The 14190-nt window shown below is 41.5% G+C and overlaps 1 protein-coding gene across 2 annotated transcripts in view; it reads left to right on the forward strand.

Annotated features, from left to right (window-relative positions):
- ntn1a (netrin 1a) overlaps nucleotides 1-14190 on the forward strand; it is a 71611-nt gene that overhangs the window by 44776 nt on the left and 12645 nt on the right. Inside the window, exons 4-5 of one of the 2 annotated variants that reach the window (XM_075462603.1) lie at nucleotides 7651-7800; nucleotides 9679-9735. In XM_075462603.1, the coding sequence (XP_075318718.1) occupies nucleotides 7651-7800; nucleotides 9679-9735 (207 nt within the window). The remainder of the gene's footprint in view (nucleotides 1-7650; nucleotides 7801-9678; nucleotides 9736-14190) is intronic. The other variant, XM_075462604.1, reaches the window with a different exon arrangement.

Consider the following 14190-nt stretch of genomic DNA (forward strand, 5'->3'; position numbering starts at 1 on the left):
GTAACCCGATCGAGCACACTTTTTTTTTCTCTGCATGAATCCGATTTGATAACACATCTCTGGACAGATCTTCACATTTATCCACCCCCTCCAGTCACAAACAAGCCAGATTCTCAAAGGGGCTTTAACACCTTCCGTGGCTTTGGGCCCATTCTCCTGGTGGCCGGGAATGCAAACACACATTCATCATGACGAGACGTTGTGTAGTGTTAACCCCTATCCTCTGCTGTGTGTAGCAGGCGTGATTGTTGTAAAGATTTAACCTCTTTTTTTTTGTTTCTTTTTTTTTTTTGACATCCCTTCTCATGTGTCCAAGGCTTGATTCTTTCAGCATCTCATCACTAACATTTGTCGGGGTTTGTTCCTCAAATATGAAATACTTTGTGGTGTTGCTGTGAATTTCATCAAGCACATAAGTAATGATAAATCTATTACCATATGATAAATCTTTAAGATATCCGGCACACTAAAAATACAATAATCCTCAATCAATAATCTGGCAAAATCCTGGCATTAATCACTTTGTTTTGTAGGAAACGGGCAACATTTCGCAAACTATATATATATATAGATATATATATCTATATATATCTATATATAGATATATATAAAAAAAAGAAATGAAGTTTTATTTCCAAGTCTGAAGCTGACAGACCAAATTAACACCACGGAACAAAAATGAAAACCTCAGTTCGTGTTACAATGAAAAGGTTTTAACCACGTCTGCCTGAAAAAAAAAAAAAAAAACCTGTCTCCACCGACGTGGAAATGTGCTCTCACTCAACTCTGTTGACTGATTTGATGTTAGGAGAATTTGGATGAATGACTCATGACGTGAAGTCAAAACAGCGAGTCAAAAGCTGTGAAAAATGCACCTGGTATGAACCTCTGGCATCTGGAGTAAAGTGATGTATACTACCTGCATTTGGATCCAAGGGGGCTGCATTGGTGTTTTCTTAATACGTTTTTGATAACTACAGAGACTCGGATGCCTTATTTTTCGAAATGCAAACCTTACCTTCCAGAAAAGTTGGAGAAATGTTTTAAACGCAGTAAAACTTAAATCTGTATTTGTTCATTCGTATCAACCTTGATAGACAGGCGCGAATCCAAAGAAAGGATTTTTAATGTCTTCACTGTCAAACTTTTTTATATTTATGCATTATAAACAGAACTTGATGCCACAACATACTAAAGAAAAAATAGTTGAAAGAGAAATAAAGAAAGACAAAAGTTGATCAAATAAACAAGTAACATCATTCTGGAAGATTTTACAATCATCAGATTAATTGATGACAGGTAGGGGTGCCAGAATGGGGTATAAAAGAAGCAGCCGCCTACTGATTAGCCTTTTTCAAGCAAGGATGGGTTGTGCCAAATTTGGTCAGAGAATCATCAAGTAGCTGAAAAAAATCCAGTGAATCTGTGGAATTATCAGTGTGTGAAGGCCAAGGATTGAAACCACTGATGAATGCACCCAACCTTCAAGCCTTCAGCCAACACTGCATGAGAATTTTTGCACCGTGTTACTTGCGCGAGTTTTGCCGCGGGTGTAGTTGAATTTACTCGCTCGAGTAAACAACGAGCGAATTTTCATTTCATCCTCTCATCAACCATGGCTGACATAAGTACCATCGCGTCCTTGTACCTGCTGTGGCAGTCCGAGATTCGTCGGAAACGCACACGGCGTCGTGTCTGGGTCAGTGACATCATCCGGAGGTGCACTCAGCTCGGAGAATTTCACCGCCTTCTCCAGGATTTGCGTCTGGATGACGGCCGCTTCCAGCGGTATTTCAGGCTCACCAGGACCCAGTTTGATGACCTGCTCGGGAGGATCGGTGCCGTGATCTCTCGGCAGGACATCAACTACAGGCGCTCCAAATCTCAACGCTGATATGCTGTCGTGACGCGAATATTTCGCCAAAGTTGGATTTTCTGAACTCGCGCGAATTCGCGTCTTGTCATTCGCGCGGCGGAATTCGCGTTATTCGCCTCATTCGCACCGCCTCAAAACCATCATTCGCGCCGCCGGCTCGAATTCACGTCTATTCGCGTCTTTGCATTGACTTTGTATGTAATCACGTCACGTGAAAAATTCGCACCGCGTCCGGTCTGAACGCACCGTAAGATGGACAGAAAGACGGAGAACACGTGTTCTGTGGTCAGATGAGTCCATGTTTCAGCTGGCCAGGAGATGAGAAAAAAAAACACCCAGGTTGTTATCACTGAGAGGTGCAAAAACTTAGCCTTTGGGATGGTAAGGGAGTGCATCAGAGTCCAAAGCATGGATGACCCGTATATGTGTGTGAAGGTTGATCCAGAGCGGTATGTTGGAATTTTGGAGAGACATACACTACCATCGAGGTGACATCTTTTCCCAGGAGGTTTGTGGTCATGTCATCAGGACAGTGCCAGACCTCAAACCGCATGACTTCTATGAAGCGTGGCTTTAGAGACACTGACCTACCTGCATTCCAGATCTGTCTGTCCTGTTGAAAAAGTCTGAAGCCTCGTGAAGAGGAGAGTCAGACAATGATGATCACAGACTTTAAGATTTACTGGGTTTTTTTATACGTTTAATTCCAGTACTAATTCCAGTAATTCCAGGCTGAGGGATAAAAGTGCATAAAACTTCCTTTTACTCATAGATATTTTGTGACAAAATTGCCTCTCATTCTTGCCACGGAAGCTCCTATTTTGATGACTACTTTTTTTTCCCTCCAATGGCATTCTTTGCTCTCAGTTTCTCAAGTGCATTCTTCATTGAATATCTTTATACGTTTTGTGCAAAAATAATCAATATGACGTCTCTCTCTCGGGGTCTGAGAGCAATTAAATAATCTTTTTTTTAACTTCTTTTGCGATTTCACAGATCAGAATATGAAGATTATTAAAAAGATTACAAAAACATTTAGGAAACAAAAATGCCACCATGAACCATTTCAGTGCCATACACTTAGTTCACGAGAAGTACAGCACCGCTACAGCGGCTTCTTTTAGAATCTCAACGTAATTCTCTGATTTGACCTGGAATGTTTGGTTTTTTTTGTGCTCAGATAATGATAGTCCCGTAGGTTCGTACCTGGAGTGTGGTCACGTCATACACTCGTTACATCAGGGTTCCCATGCTAGCAAAAGTTAAATCATCTCACCCAGAATGGGGATCTATTCCTCCTCGACTCCTTCACGTTCACTGCGTCCTCTCACCGAAGGCAAGTATAAACAGATTTCATCATTGTTTAAAAAAAATTGTCCACTCACCCAAACAGTTTTGTTCAATTTAATCCGTGAAATTTGCCAGAGTGTATGCGCCTCCCACCTCTCCCAGCTCTGTGTAATTATAAGAAAACACTGTCCAAGTTCTACTGAGGTATTCAGTTACATCAAAATAGACTTAATAAAGGATCTGTGGTAATTACCCCAAGCTGATAAATGATACGGAGCATGGACGGATTCCTTTGCCAGTTAAAACATTTTTTCCAAACTATATCTGGAAAGTTACTGATGAAGAATTTAAAGATGTGTGTCACCGTGTTACATGGTCTCTTTGCTTATGAACAAAGTTACCACACACTGCTTTTTCCCTGCGTCAGGCACCTTTATGTGCTGACAAAGTCCCGCGCTGCCAAATTCTCCCAGTTTAACCACACCATAACTCAAGATAACTCAATGAAACCCAAACCGCAGAACTAATTTCTGTCCGCCCCTCAAGCAGCGTGGGCGCTGCACCTAAGTGACAGCAATTAAGAGGTTTGGTTATTTATTGAACTCCGAAAGAGCGAGCCCTTTGCCATGCTGCGTTTTTGGAAGCGAGCGCGGGCTGCAGGAGCGCGGGCTGGTCGAGGAGCACAACAGTTTGCTTTTATATGTGTAACACAATCCCTCTCAGAAAGCAGCTCATTTCCATCGGAGGCCATTACGAGCAAAAGAGAGCAGAGGCTTCTCCGCTGCAGAGTGAGCCCTGCCCGGTGGCTACATTTACACACCAAAAGTTACAACTTCACCCGTCATTGAGTAAGAGTATAAATCTATAACACTTTTCAGTCAGCGCTTGTTTGTATCTTTGACTGTTTGGAGACTCTGATTTAAACCTACCGGGGGTATTTGACCCAGAAATAACAAAGTTTGGGTGAAAAAGATGATTATCGGATTTGAAATCACCAGGAGTTTACCCTACCTTGTGTGGCCTGCGAACACCTCTGGCTTCTAATGGAGGTCACACATGTCCTCCTACACTAACAAGCCAATGGAAAGTGTAATCAGCTGTTTGTTTCCCTGGTACTGAAAAAAAAAAAAGTCAGCCTTGTCTTGATTTTAAAAGTTAATAAGTTGGTGTTTTTCCAGCGAATCTCTGTGGATATGTCATCTACGGTCCTGGCAATTAGGAGTCTACATCAAACAATGAGCCCTACTCTTGATTAGTCCTTCTCAGAGGACTATCCAAAGTGAATAACATCTACATGTTGCTTGATCAGGTTGGCGTTGGTTCTGTGACTCATGGACTGAATTCAAATTTTCGCTGCCTTCAAATCCAAACACCAACCGTCATTTGATTATAACGCTCAGTCGGATGATGAGGAACATACTTTGCATACAGATGACAATTAGGGTTTTATTGAGAGACGGTCTGTTTCACTAGCATACTAAAACCCTCCTCCCCTCTCTTCAGCACATGCCTTTGATTGATTTATTTTTGATGAACACAATAAATGTTATTTTGCTTGGCGTTTGAAAACTTTTGTCCTTCATGACTTCACTTTCAGCTTTTCATTCACAGTGGGAGTGTGTGTGCGCTGTGCCATATCGACATGTTTTCAATTAAGAGAACACACGTAACGTGTTGTTTCTCGTAAATATCACTAACAAGAATAGCTCTTGTCCGATATTTCAAGCTCAACATGAATCTTGTAGCCCATCATTCTTATCAAAAGAAAACACTATCCATTAGGCAAATGTGTCATTTCAAAAGCTGTTTATGTATAGTATAGTAACACAGATCCTTTTTTTTCTTTCCATGCACTCCAAAGATGCTTGAGCGGGAACAGAAATCTAATTATAATAGAACACAGACTTGGGTAGATTGGCTGCACTCCAGGGCCAACAAATTATTCTTACTGGCACAGACCAAAAGGAGGAGCGGAGTTCAGACTTCAAACACCAGTTTAATGGTAAACGATAGGCAGAGTTCAAAATACTCACATTGTGCAATCTCATACCCGACTGCCTGCCTTTGGAAACATTTTCGTCTCCCTATCCTCCCTATCGTCTTTCTATTAAACGACAGCATTTTTCATGCTTTTATATGCAACTCCTGGCAGCAAGAGCTCCCTCAGATGCAGATTTGTGTTAATAGAAAAAGGCCTCAGGTTCCACTGTAGGCGCAAAGCAGCTTCTCACCATAAGCATCCCGCAGTTTTTCATGCTGGAAGTGCTGAGACAGAAAGGGGCCTCTTGCTCTCTATATATCTCCCTGAGCCATCTGGAGTAGCCATGAAGCACAGCACAGAGCCACTTAACCGCTTAAGTGGACACCTCTCACACCTCTGGAGTGAGTCCGTCCTTAAGTCAACAGGTGTGTCATCCAGCCAGAGAGTCAACCAATTTGTCATCCGACAGGACAGCAAGTCAGTTAGGTTCTGAGTCAATGAGGGGGACCGAATGTGAAGAAAGAGGAGGAAGAGGAGTGTTCCCCACCTGTGTGCCATGTGCGCTGCACCTTGATTTACTGGCAGGCTGGAGGCTGCGCTCCACAGTTGAAGGCACATGCTCTTAAAAACATAATCTGAGTTCTCTGAAGCTTTAACCACAAACTCCCTTTGCCCCTCCGTGCCTCAAACTCCTCTGACATCCACCTTAATTTACAGGTTGAAGACGTGCTCGACCTCCTCCACGCCGCTTAGTGGGCATCCTGAGAGCATGACTGTGGGTTGGTGTGTGTGTGTGTGTGCTGTTCCTTTAACTAGATGCAAAGAAAGCAGTGACAGATTGGGTTTATGTAAGTACTAGTAGGCACACACTCTTAGGGAGGCTTTCTGAGTCTGATAAGAGCAGCACAAACACACACACAGCGAGGGCTGATAAGAGCAGCAACAGAAGCTGAAACACAGGAAACAGGCAATAGAGATAAAAAAAAGAAAGAGTTTGATAGAGAGGAGGTGAGCTGCTGGAACAGTCAGTTCAACAAAGCTTCATCGGGAGGATAGAATTGGGTTGTAGGACCTCACTTGTCAGAATATCTCACGAACAACAACTATGTTGTTTGCAAGAGCAGAGATCAATTGCAAAGAGAGCAGATTGTGCATAATATCGCAGCTTTACAGCAGTCTTTTCCCTGAGGCTCGCTGTAATGTCGATCTCCCCGTAAGCTTGTGTCTCCGACAGCCTGATCAAATTACAGCCGTATCACCTCTTTGGGTTAAAGTAGAGTTAAAGACAAAGAACATGCTGCATTCCAACTGACGCCACAGTTTTCGTTTATCGAACTCACGCAGAAGCAATTATGTGATTGGAACTCTGTCAGATTATTTAAAAAAGAAACAAAAACATGATAAACACAATAAACAAATACAATGGGACGGAATGTACACGTCGTTTTTTGAAGCCATAATTCTGCACGTGGGCTGAACACTTGTGGTTGAAAGCAAAAAAAAAAAGCAAAAAAAAAAGGCCAAACCACTGAACCCCCCCCTCAGAGTACATTCATTTAGCTGTGCCTTTGAAGGCTTTCCGAGTGACATGTGACACAACACATGAGAAAATCTGATGGGGGGGCAGTGAATGAACAGACCATAGGCTGAAAGTTGGACCATCGCAGGCTTTCCAGGAAACAAACAGAAAAATAAAGCATCTACAGGGCGAGTAGGAGCGTGTTTGGTGTTTGGCTTTTTTCGGTGAAAATGCTGACAGATTAACAAGTTTGCTGTGCTGTGAATTTCCATTACAGACCGAGGAAGACTAAGAACAATTTATATCCCAAAATAGAAGAAAAGAGACAACTTTCAGACAACTATTGTTCAACACTTATTTTCAACTTGACAGCTTTGGCTGTGAAATAGATTAAGCATTTGGATAAGGGTGAGCAATTGAAAAATTATTACATTCCTGAAGCATATGTGTTTGATAGACCCCCCAGTTTCGGAGGAAGTGTGAAAGACATTTTTGGGCTCATGTTCAAAGCCTGACATTAATCAGAAACAGGCTATTAGGATTATCCTCCATTATTTTACCATTTGGTAAACATGCACAAGCCTTTCTCTTTAACTCACACGTACCAGCCACCGTCCCACTGGGCTCCAAAAACTCAAATACAAGCCAATCTCAAACAGTCCATGAACCTAACCCTGTTTCGAAGGCTCACCCACTCAAAGATTGGTAGGTTTTACAATAACCTGCACCCAAATGTCGGTAGACCAGGAAGATATGTTGCTCTTTCGCTCACAAAGCGACTCTCGCTTCAGAGCAATTGTGTGTTGTTTTCGTCTCTATGTGCACGCCACCACCTGTCTCTCACCACTCTATTATTGTTGCCACACTGCTGCTGTGTACCCACCTACACTCTCTTCAGTCGGTGTATGTTTGTATCTCCCCACATGTGTGCGTGTGTGTGACACCACTCACTGTGCCTCTCTTTCTTCCTCTGTTTCCTCACAGCATGTGATTGCCATCCCGTGGGTGCTGCTGGCAAAACCTGTAACCAAACCACAGGACAATGTCCCTGTAAAGACGGCGTGACTGGTATCACGTGCAACCGCTGTGCTAAAGGCTACCAGCAGAGCCGCTCGCCCATTGCCCCCTGCATAAGTACGTGGAACCAGTCTTTACCATGTCTGCCTAACTGAAGGGCAGTCTTGCCCTACCCCATACACATATGCAACACACTCAGTGAAACCAACACTAACCCAACATACACTCCTGCAAACCGTGACACTCTTTTCTTCAGACAAGTGCTCGTCATGACCAACTATTGGTTCTCCCGACATATCTCGGAGTCCAAAATGAAGTGTTGAACACATAGTAGTCGCTGCAACAAGATTGCTTGTAATTTTTGACACCCCTCTGTTAGTTTCACTTTAATAGAGCTCTGTTATACCTTTGAGTTTGCTTACTCTTTCCAATGATGTCAGCCATAAATCTACACAAGGCAATTATGAGAAGCGGGCTCATCATTTGAATATGGCACGACAGCTGAATACTCATAAAGGGTGGCTTATCAACAGCAGCATCAGCACCTTTGGGCTTTCGGCGCCAGTTTTTTTTGGCAGCAATTGTTTGCCTGTCATCAAATGGTCAACAATGGTGTGCAACATCATTCTGCAGAGTCTTATATGCGCGTAAAGAAGTTGAATGTTGGAGGCACGTTTTCCTCAGTCCCAGCTGTGAAAAATCCTATTTTACATGATCAAAAGACTTGATTCTTTCTTCCCCCCCCCTCATGCACAAAACCACCACTCCTCGCACATCTCTTACCTTCATGTGTCTCTGCATGTTTCTTTGATACTTCTCTGCGGTTTGGACTATTGTCCCCTTTGTCTACCCCCTGCTTTTTGATGATCCTTTGCTCTCCCTCCTGCCCACAACCATGCGTGTGTTACATCTTCTGTTGCCATCCTGCTCCTTTTGGAGATAAGGGAGCCGTTCTCCATGCATGTTTTTTTTTCCTGTGTGTCAACTTTCTGCCCACTGTTGAGTACAGCAGAGAAAGAAGGAGGGCTGAAAGAATCAAGTCTTTGGACGTCCAAAATCTTCAGCAGTTCTGTTGTGGTTGCAGTAGGACACACGGATGGAGGCTGAAATGTCCGCTCAACTTTTAAATGTTAGTTGCTTGGAGTTCTGGATTAAATGCGAGTAGGAAGTGAAGGAGCCAGCAGGTAAAAACGCGATAAAATTAGAGAATTCTGGGAAGAGCAATCAACAAAGACCTGTTAATACATGTTTTTTTTGTGCATTAGTGGAACTTTTTTTTTATTTTTACAGCTTCCATTCACTCTTAACCATTCTTATTTTCTGAATGTGCATCAAAAACAGCAACTGAAACCCGACTGGTGTCAGAGGAGGCTTGTCATGAATCTGCAAAAGAATATTCAGGAGGACTAAAATAAGACGTAAACAGAAGATTAATTAAAGTGGAAAGTTTGTTTTCCTTTTTTAACTTTACAGAAGCTTAAACTGTACATTTTGTAACCTCTGTCCCCACTTTATATAAATGGTTGCAATGACTTTCCCACGGATTGCTGTAAAGAAATGATGATAGACAACAAAGGTCCCTGTTCAACCCCTGAGTTACAGAGACACAGTTAATTGTCATTAGGTTTTAAATATAAAACCTAACCATATCAAGCAGTCATTAGGAGGATAGAAAATTACTTGGGGCTCCCTGTTGATAATTTATTGAGTCAATTTTACACTTACAGTTCAGCATAACGATTGAAAATAATGACTAACATCTTGTCTGTTGAAAAATTAAATCAGAGTTATAAACAGCTTATACTTTCAACACGGACTCATTTCATTTTATTAAATGATCACATCTGCATACTGTACAAACACAAATGCACACTAAGACAAATACACATGACCTTTTATAGATGTACACATGCATAGATGTACACTTGTATTGATGTACACATGTAAAGATCAATGAAGCTGATCTTTCTTTGTATTTCTTGTTGTCTCTTGGAGTAGAGATCCCAGTTTCTCCTCCTACAACTCCATCTAGCAGCACAGAGGAGCCATCAGGTGAGTACAGCTGAGAACCAGACATCCAATGTTTCTTCTGTTTGTATTCATCTTGCAGCTGCCACACATCCACACGGCTATGTTGAGAACGTTCATCCTTTAGGGAAATATGTTAAGAATGTTGTGGAAATGTAAATGAATGGATATGGGATTTTTCACACACTTCAGTTCCACTCCTCATTGCAATGTTTTTCCACTCGTGTAAAAACAGACTGCAGGATAAATTGGATCCCACTAGTCTTTCCCTTCCTTATTAGGGGGTTCATAAATATTAAATCCATTAGCAGCAACTCTGGGATATACCTCCTTTAATCTCTCGCACTTTCACAATTAATCAGGATAACTGTGGCACAGTGGGGTGTTGGTATAATGTATGGGCCTTGGACCTTTCAGTTTGTTTGATTTGATGATATTTCATCTTTTTAGACTGAATCGTTTCCAGTCTGCTTTCTTGAGCGCTGTGAGGAACTGATAGATGGACCTACATCTTGTAATTTAGCAAAAGATACCACAACTTTTCTCATTCCCACACCAGATGGTTTCTGTTAAATTTGTGGGTTTAACATTTATTTACAGAGGGAACGTGGCACCACGATCTACCGCAATACATTAGATACTACGGCAGCAGTCTAACTACATTAGAGAACCAGAGGGGTCCAAGAACACATACCTCCGCGTAGGCTGATTGAAAACGTTTTGGATCTGGATCCAGACCCAGATCGACATCAAAAGTTAATCCTTTCTAAAATACGCCATGCCCCAATCAGTTCAAATTGTTTTGAGTAATCATGCTATCATGTAGATGAAATATACCCACCACAAAATCTCCTTGGAAGAGGCAATCATTATAAGATTTTATTAATTCTTTGAATAATAATGAGATGAATTATGGCAAATGTAACTAATTATCTATTATAGGGTTAGATTTAGGTCCCAGAACATTGCATCCACTTAGAGATTCTGTATTTTTAGAGTGGAATGTAAGCTTATTAATTGGCTGAATTTCTGCTTATGTTAGTTGAATTTTAGTTGAATTTAGTCTTCTTTGTGTATTTTATAACAATGGAAAGGGAAATGCGTGTATTTATGGAAAACAAGTAAGAGATTTATGGTTTTTGTTGACCGAATTGCTTCACCTGAACCAAACCTCTTTTTTTTTTCTAAATATCTTGATGGAAAAAGTCGAGTCATCTGGCTCGTACTGTGCTTCCTGTCTCCCTTGTGAAGTTGCAGGAGGCCAAACATACGTGTTATGCGTGAGTGTGTGCGAGTGTGTCCTGCAGCTGTTGTTAGGCCCTCTGAGGTCCCGAAAGTTCCCTGCACAGCCTTGACTGACAGCAGAGTCGGGATATTGCCAGTCTCCAACCCTCCTCCACCTCTTTTCTTTTCTCTTTAAGTCTCTTTTCACTCTTTTCGACCTCCTTCGTCTCTCTCTGTTTCACGCTTTGTCTTCATATAACACTGTGTGTGGTGCAGAGCTGGAATATGTGGGGTTTCTTGGCCCCCTCATCAGGAATCTGTCTAGTTTTGGGGTGCAGTAGAGATTTTTCACATCAGTAAGGGAGTAACGGTAAAGTCAGAGAATAATTGTATTATTCAAATGAATGCTTAAAAAAAGGTTACAACATTTCTTAATTTTTTTTTACAGTTTTTTGCTGTTGTTTTTATATATAAACTATAATCTTTACCTGTAATAATTACAGGTAAAGATTATAGAGATTGTAATTAAATTACAGTCTCGTTTAGGGCTAAAACTACTGTATTTCTGTGATTCATTTGTTTCACTGAACAACTGTTAATCGATTGATCTGGGCTATGATGCTGCAGATAATCTAATTATGTTCTACTTTCTGAGAATCTCTTATATTTAGTAAGCATTGGTCTGTTTAGCACTTGTTTAGAGACAGAATTAATGCCGACTGTAAGGTGCAGCACCCTGTTGGACATTTTGCATAATCAAGGGTCCCACTGGCCCACCCAGGCTTGAGGCCCAGAGGATGCAAACCTTTCCCAATAGTCTCTTCAGAAGGTCATTTAACAAACCCTCCTCTGCTCAGCCTGGTATTCCAAAAGCTATGATATCACCTAGTTTGTGATTGCAAACAGATGTGGTATGAGTGTGTGGAGTATTAAAGTTTTCTTTTCTTTTCTTTTAACAAAAGCAATGTTAGATATAATTGATTAAAAAAAAAAGGCTTTTGGCATGCATAATGAATTTACAAGAAAAACACAAACGTGCAATAAATAATTCAAAGAAGTGGACAACATTAGATTTTCATTATAGGCTCTGCAAAGAATTTTATATGAACACATTTACAATATAAGTGAAAGAGGTTTTAGGGAGCGAACTGTGAACTGTGCAAAAAAGAACTGAACAACGGTTCATTACTTCACAGTGGATTCAATAGCAAGATTACCCACCAGTTTGTGTGACTCATTTGAATTCCAAACTAAAAACAAGAGTTTGCTTAACTGTTTACATATGTATCTTAAAGGTAATTACTAATTACTGTTACTATTGGTGTGATTTAAGAGGTGAAGTTACCTCAGAACAACAGTGTTAAAAACTATGAAAATTATCATGAGGAAATTGAAAGAAAATAAAAAATGGTTTGACTTTAAAACTAGCCTATTAGCAAGCTAATAGGCTAGTTTGGTTTTGCTAATTCGGTTTTGCTAGCTTGGTTAAGGGAACTAGGTACTTATGTTAGTTTCCTGTGCAAAAAGTACAATAGTAGCACTATTTCAGGTGACTAGGTGACCATCTTAATTCACGGAAAAAAGTACCATCTTTGTTGGAGACGTTACAGAAAACACATGATAGAAGAATTTTGTGGAGGGAAGTTCCCTTTGCTCACATTCTCTGAGCAGGGAACAGGGGATAAGAAGTGCTATTTATGTACACTGTGGAATCAAACAGCGTTTAGAATATGGAGAGAACAAGACAAAGAAGTCGTAAAACATGAAGAAGTGCAATGATGTGCTGGCCTGGCACTGAGAGACACTGAGGAAATGATGGATGAAACATAAATTTTAAGAAGATGAAACTATGGAAAAAAAAATGGAAAGGAAAGTGCAAGTCTGAGACCAACAGCTGTGAGGCAGGTGTCTTGTTGCGCCTCGCTTGAGGTGGGGGAGTGGGGCTGGTGGGCTGGTGGAGGGGGTGAAAGGAGGTTATGGGGGAAGATGGAGTGGATATTAATTTGTCTCCTGCAGCAGGGCTCTCCCCTTGTCGACCACACGGAGGGCTGGAATGCATGGAGAATAGCGCCGATGGTGTGGCCCAGACAAAACACACATTGTGGTGGTAGGTCATGGATGGTGTGAGTCGCCACTCCCACGGGTCATGACAGAGACGTCTGCATAGCAACAAAATGTGGAGGAGATTAACCGCTGATGACCTGCGGTGGCCGCTCGGGCCTGTCAGAATGGACAGGATGTGAAACTAACTAATAATGATGAGGAGCTGGAGAATTGGAATGATGACGATGGTGTTCATAAGGATAACTAGGTCGTGTCTAAGGCTGCAAGCGATCAGGATCTGTAGCGGGACCCCTCCTTGGATTTTTGGGACATGAGTCTTGCTTCACACACCCTGTACTTTCCGTTTCTCCGACTCTTTGATGTGGGATGTCATTACACCACTAAGCTGTGTTAAAGTTGTAGAGAAAAATACTATAAGACATGATATGCAATAAGCACAGACAAAAATGGAAGAACACATTGCTAAATTGTCATTATCTTTTTTTTCCTTCTCAAAATCCTTCTGGCAGGGTTATTTTCTCTCTGTGTTTAATCTTAATAATCAACAGGCGTTATCCAATACTCTTGAATTACCGTAATAGAATATGATCCATGTACCTTATCAGGACTGATTGCTTGCCACCCCAAAGTATAATCTCAAATCAGGTCAAGAACGAAGAGCAGCCTCTTCGCAGCCTGTTGCCTGCTGAAAACAAACCACCTTTTACTCTGTGATAATACAGTGAGAAAAGAGGGAGGAGGGGGCTTCTTTTTCTGTCCTCCTTTCTCTTTCTGCCGTTGCTGGACGGGATCCAACCTCCGCTCTAATGTGAGCAGCCCAGTGAGGAGCAGAGGAGAGCACTGCAGGGCAGCACACTGGGCTCTATAATCTAATTACATGCTTTATTTGCCACAATTTGTTTCTCAATCAGTCTGTTTGAAAGAGAAAGCCCTCCTCCCGGGACCATCATTTACACCTCCTTAATTCACCACTCCTGTACTGCTGATACCGCCCTGCCTCCGTGGCCATGTTCTCACTTTGTATCTTATATTTAGAGCCACTAGGCATGCATTCATTTTTTTTTTTTTTTTAAATTCAGTGGTTGTGAGTTTTTAAAATTAGATTGACAAAAACTTTTCATATCATCTTTAACCATGACTTGGGTTTTCCAAACACAACTGAGAAATTGAGAATTTAATAATCTTGCATTC

This window comes from Odontesthes bonariensis, chromosome 4, assembly GCF_027942865.1.
Source record: "Odontesthes bonariensis isolate fOdoBon6 chromosome 4, fOdoBon6.hap1, whole genome shotgun sequence".
NCBI lineage: Eukaryota > Metazoa > Chordata > Actinopteri > Atheriniformes > Atherinopsidae > Odontesthes > Odontesthes bonariensis.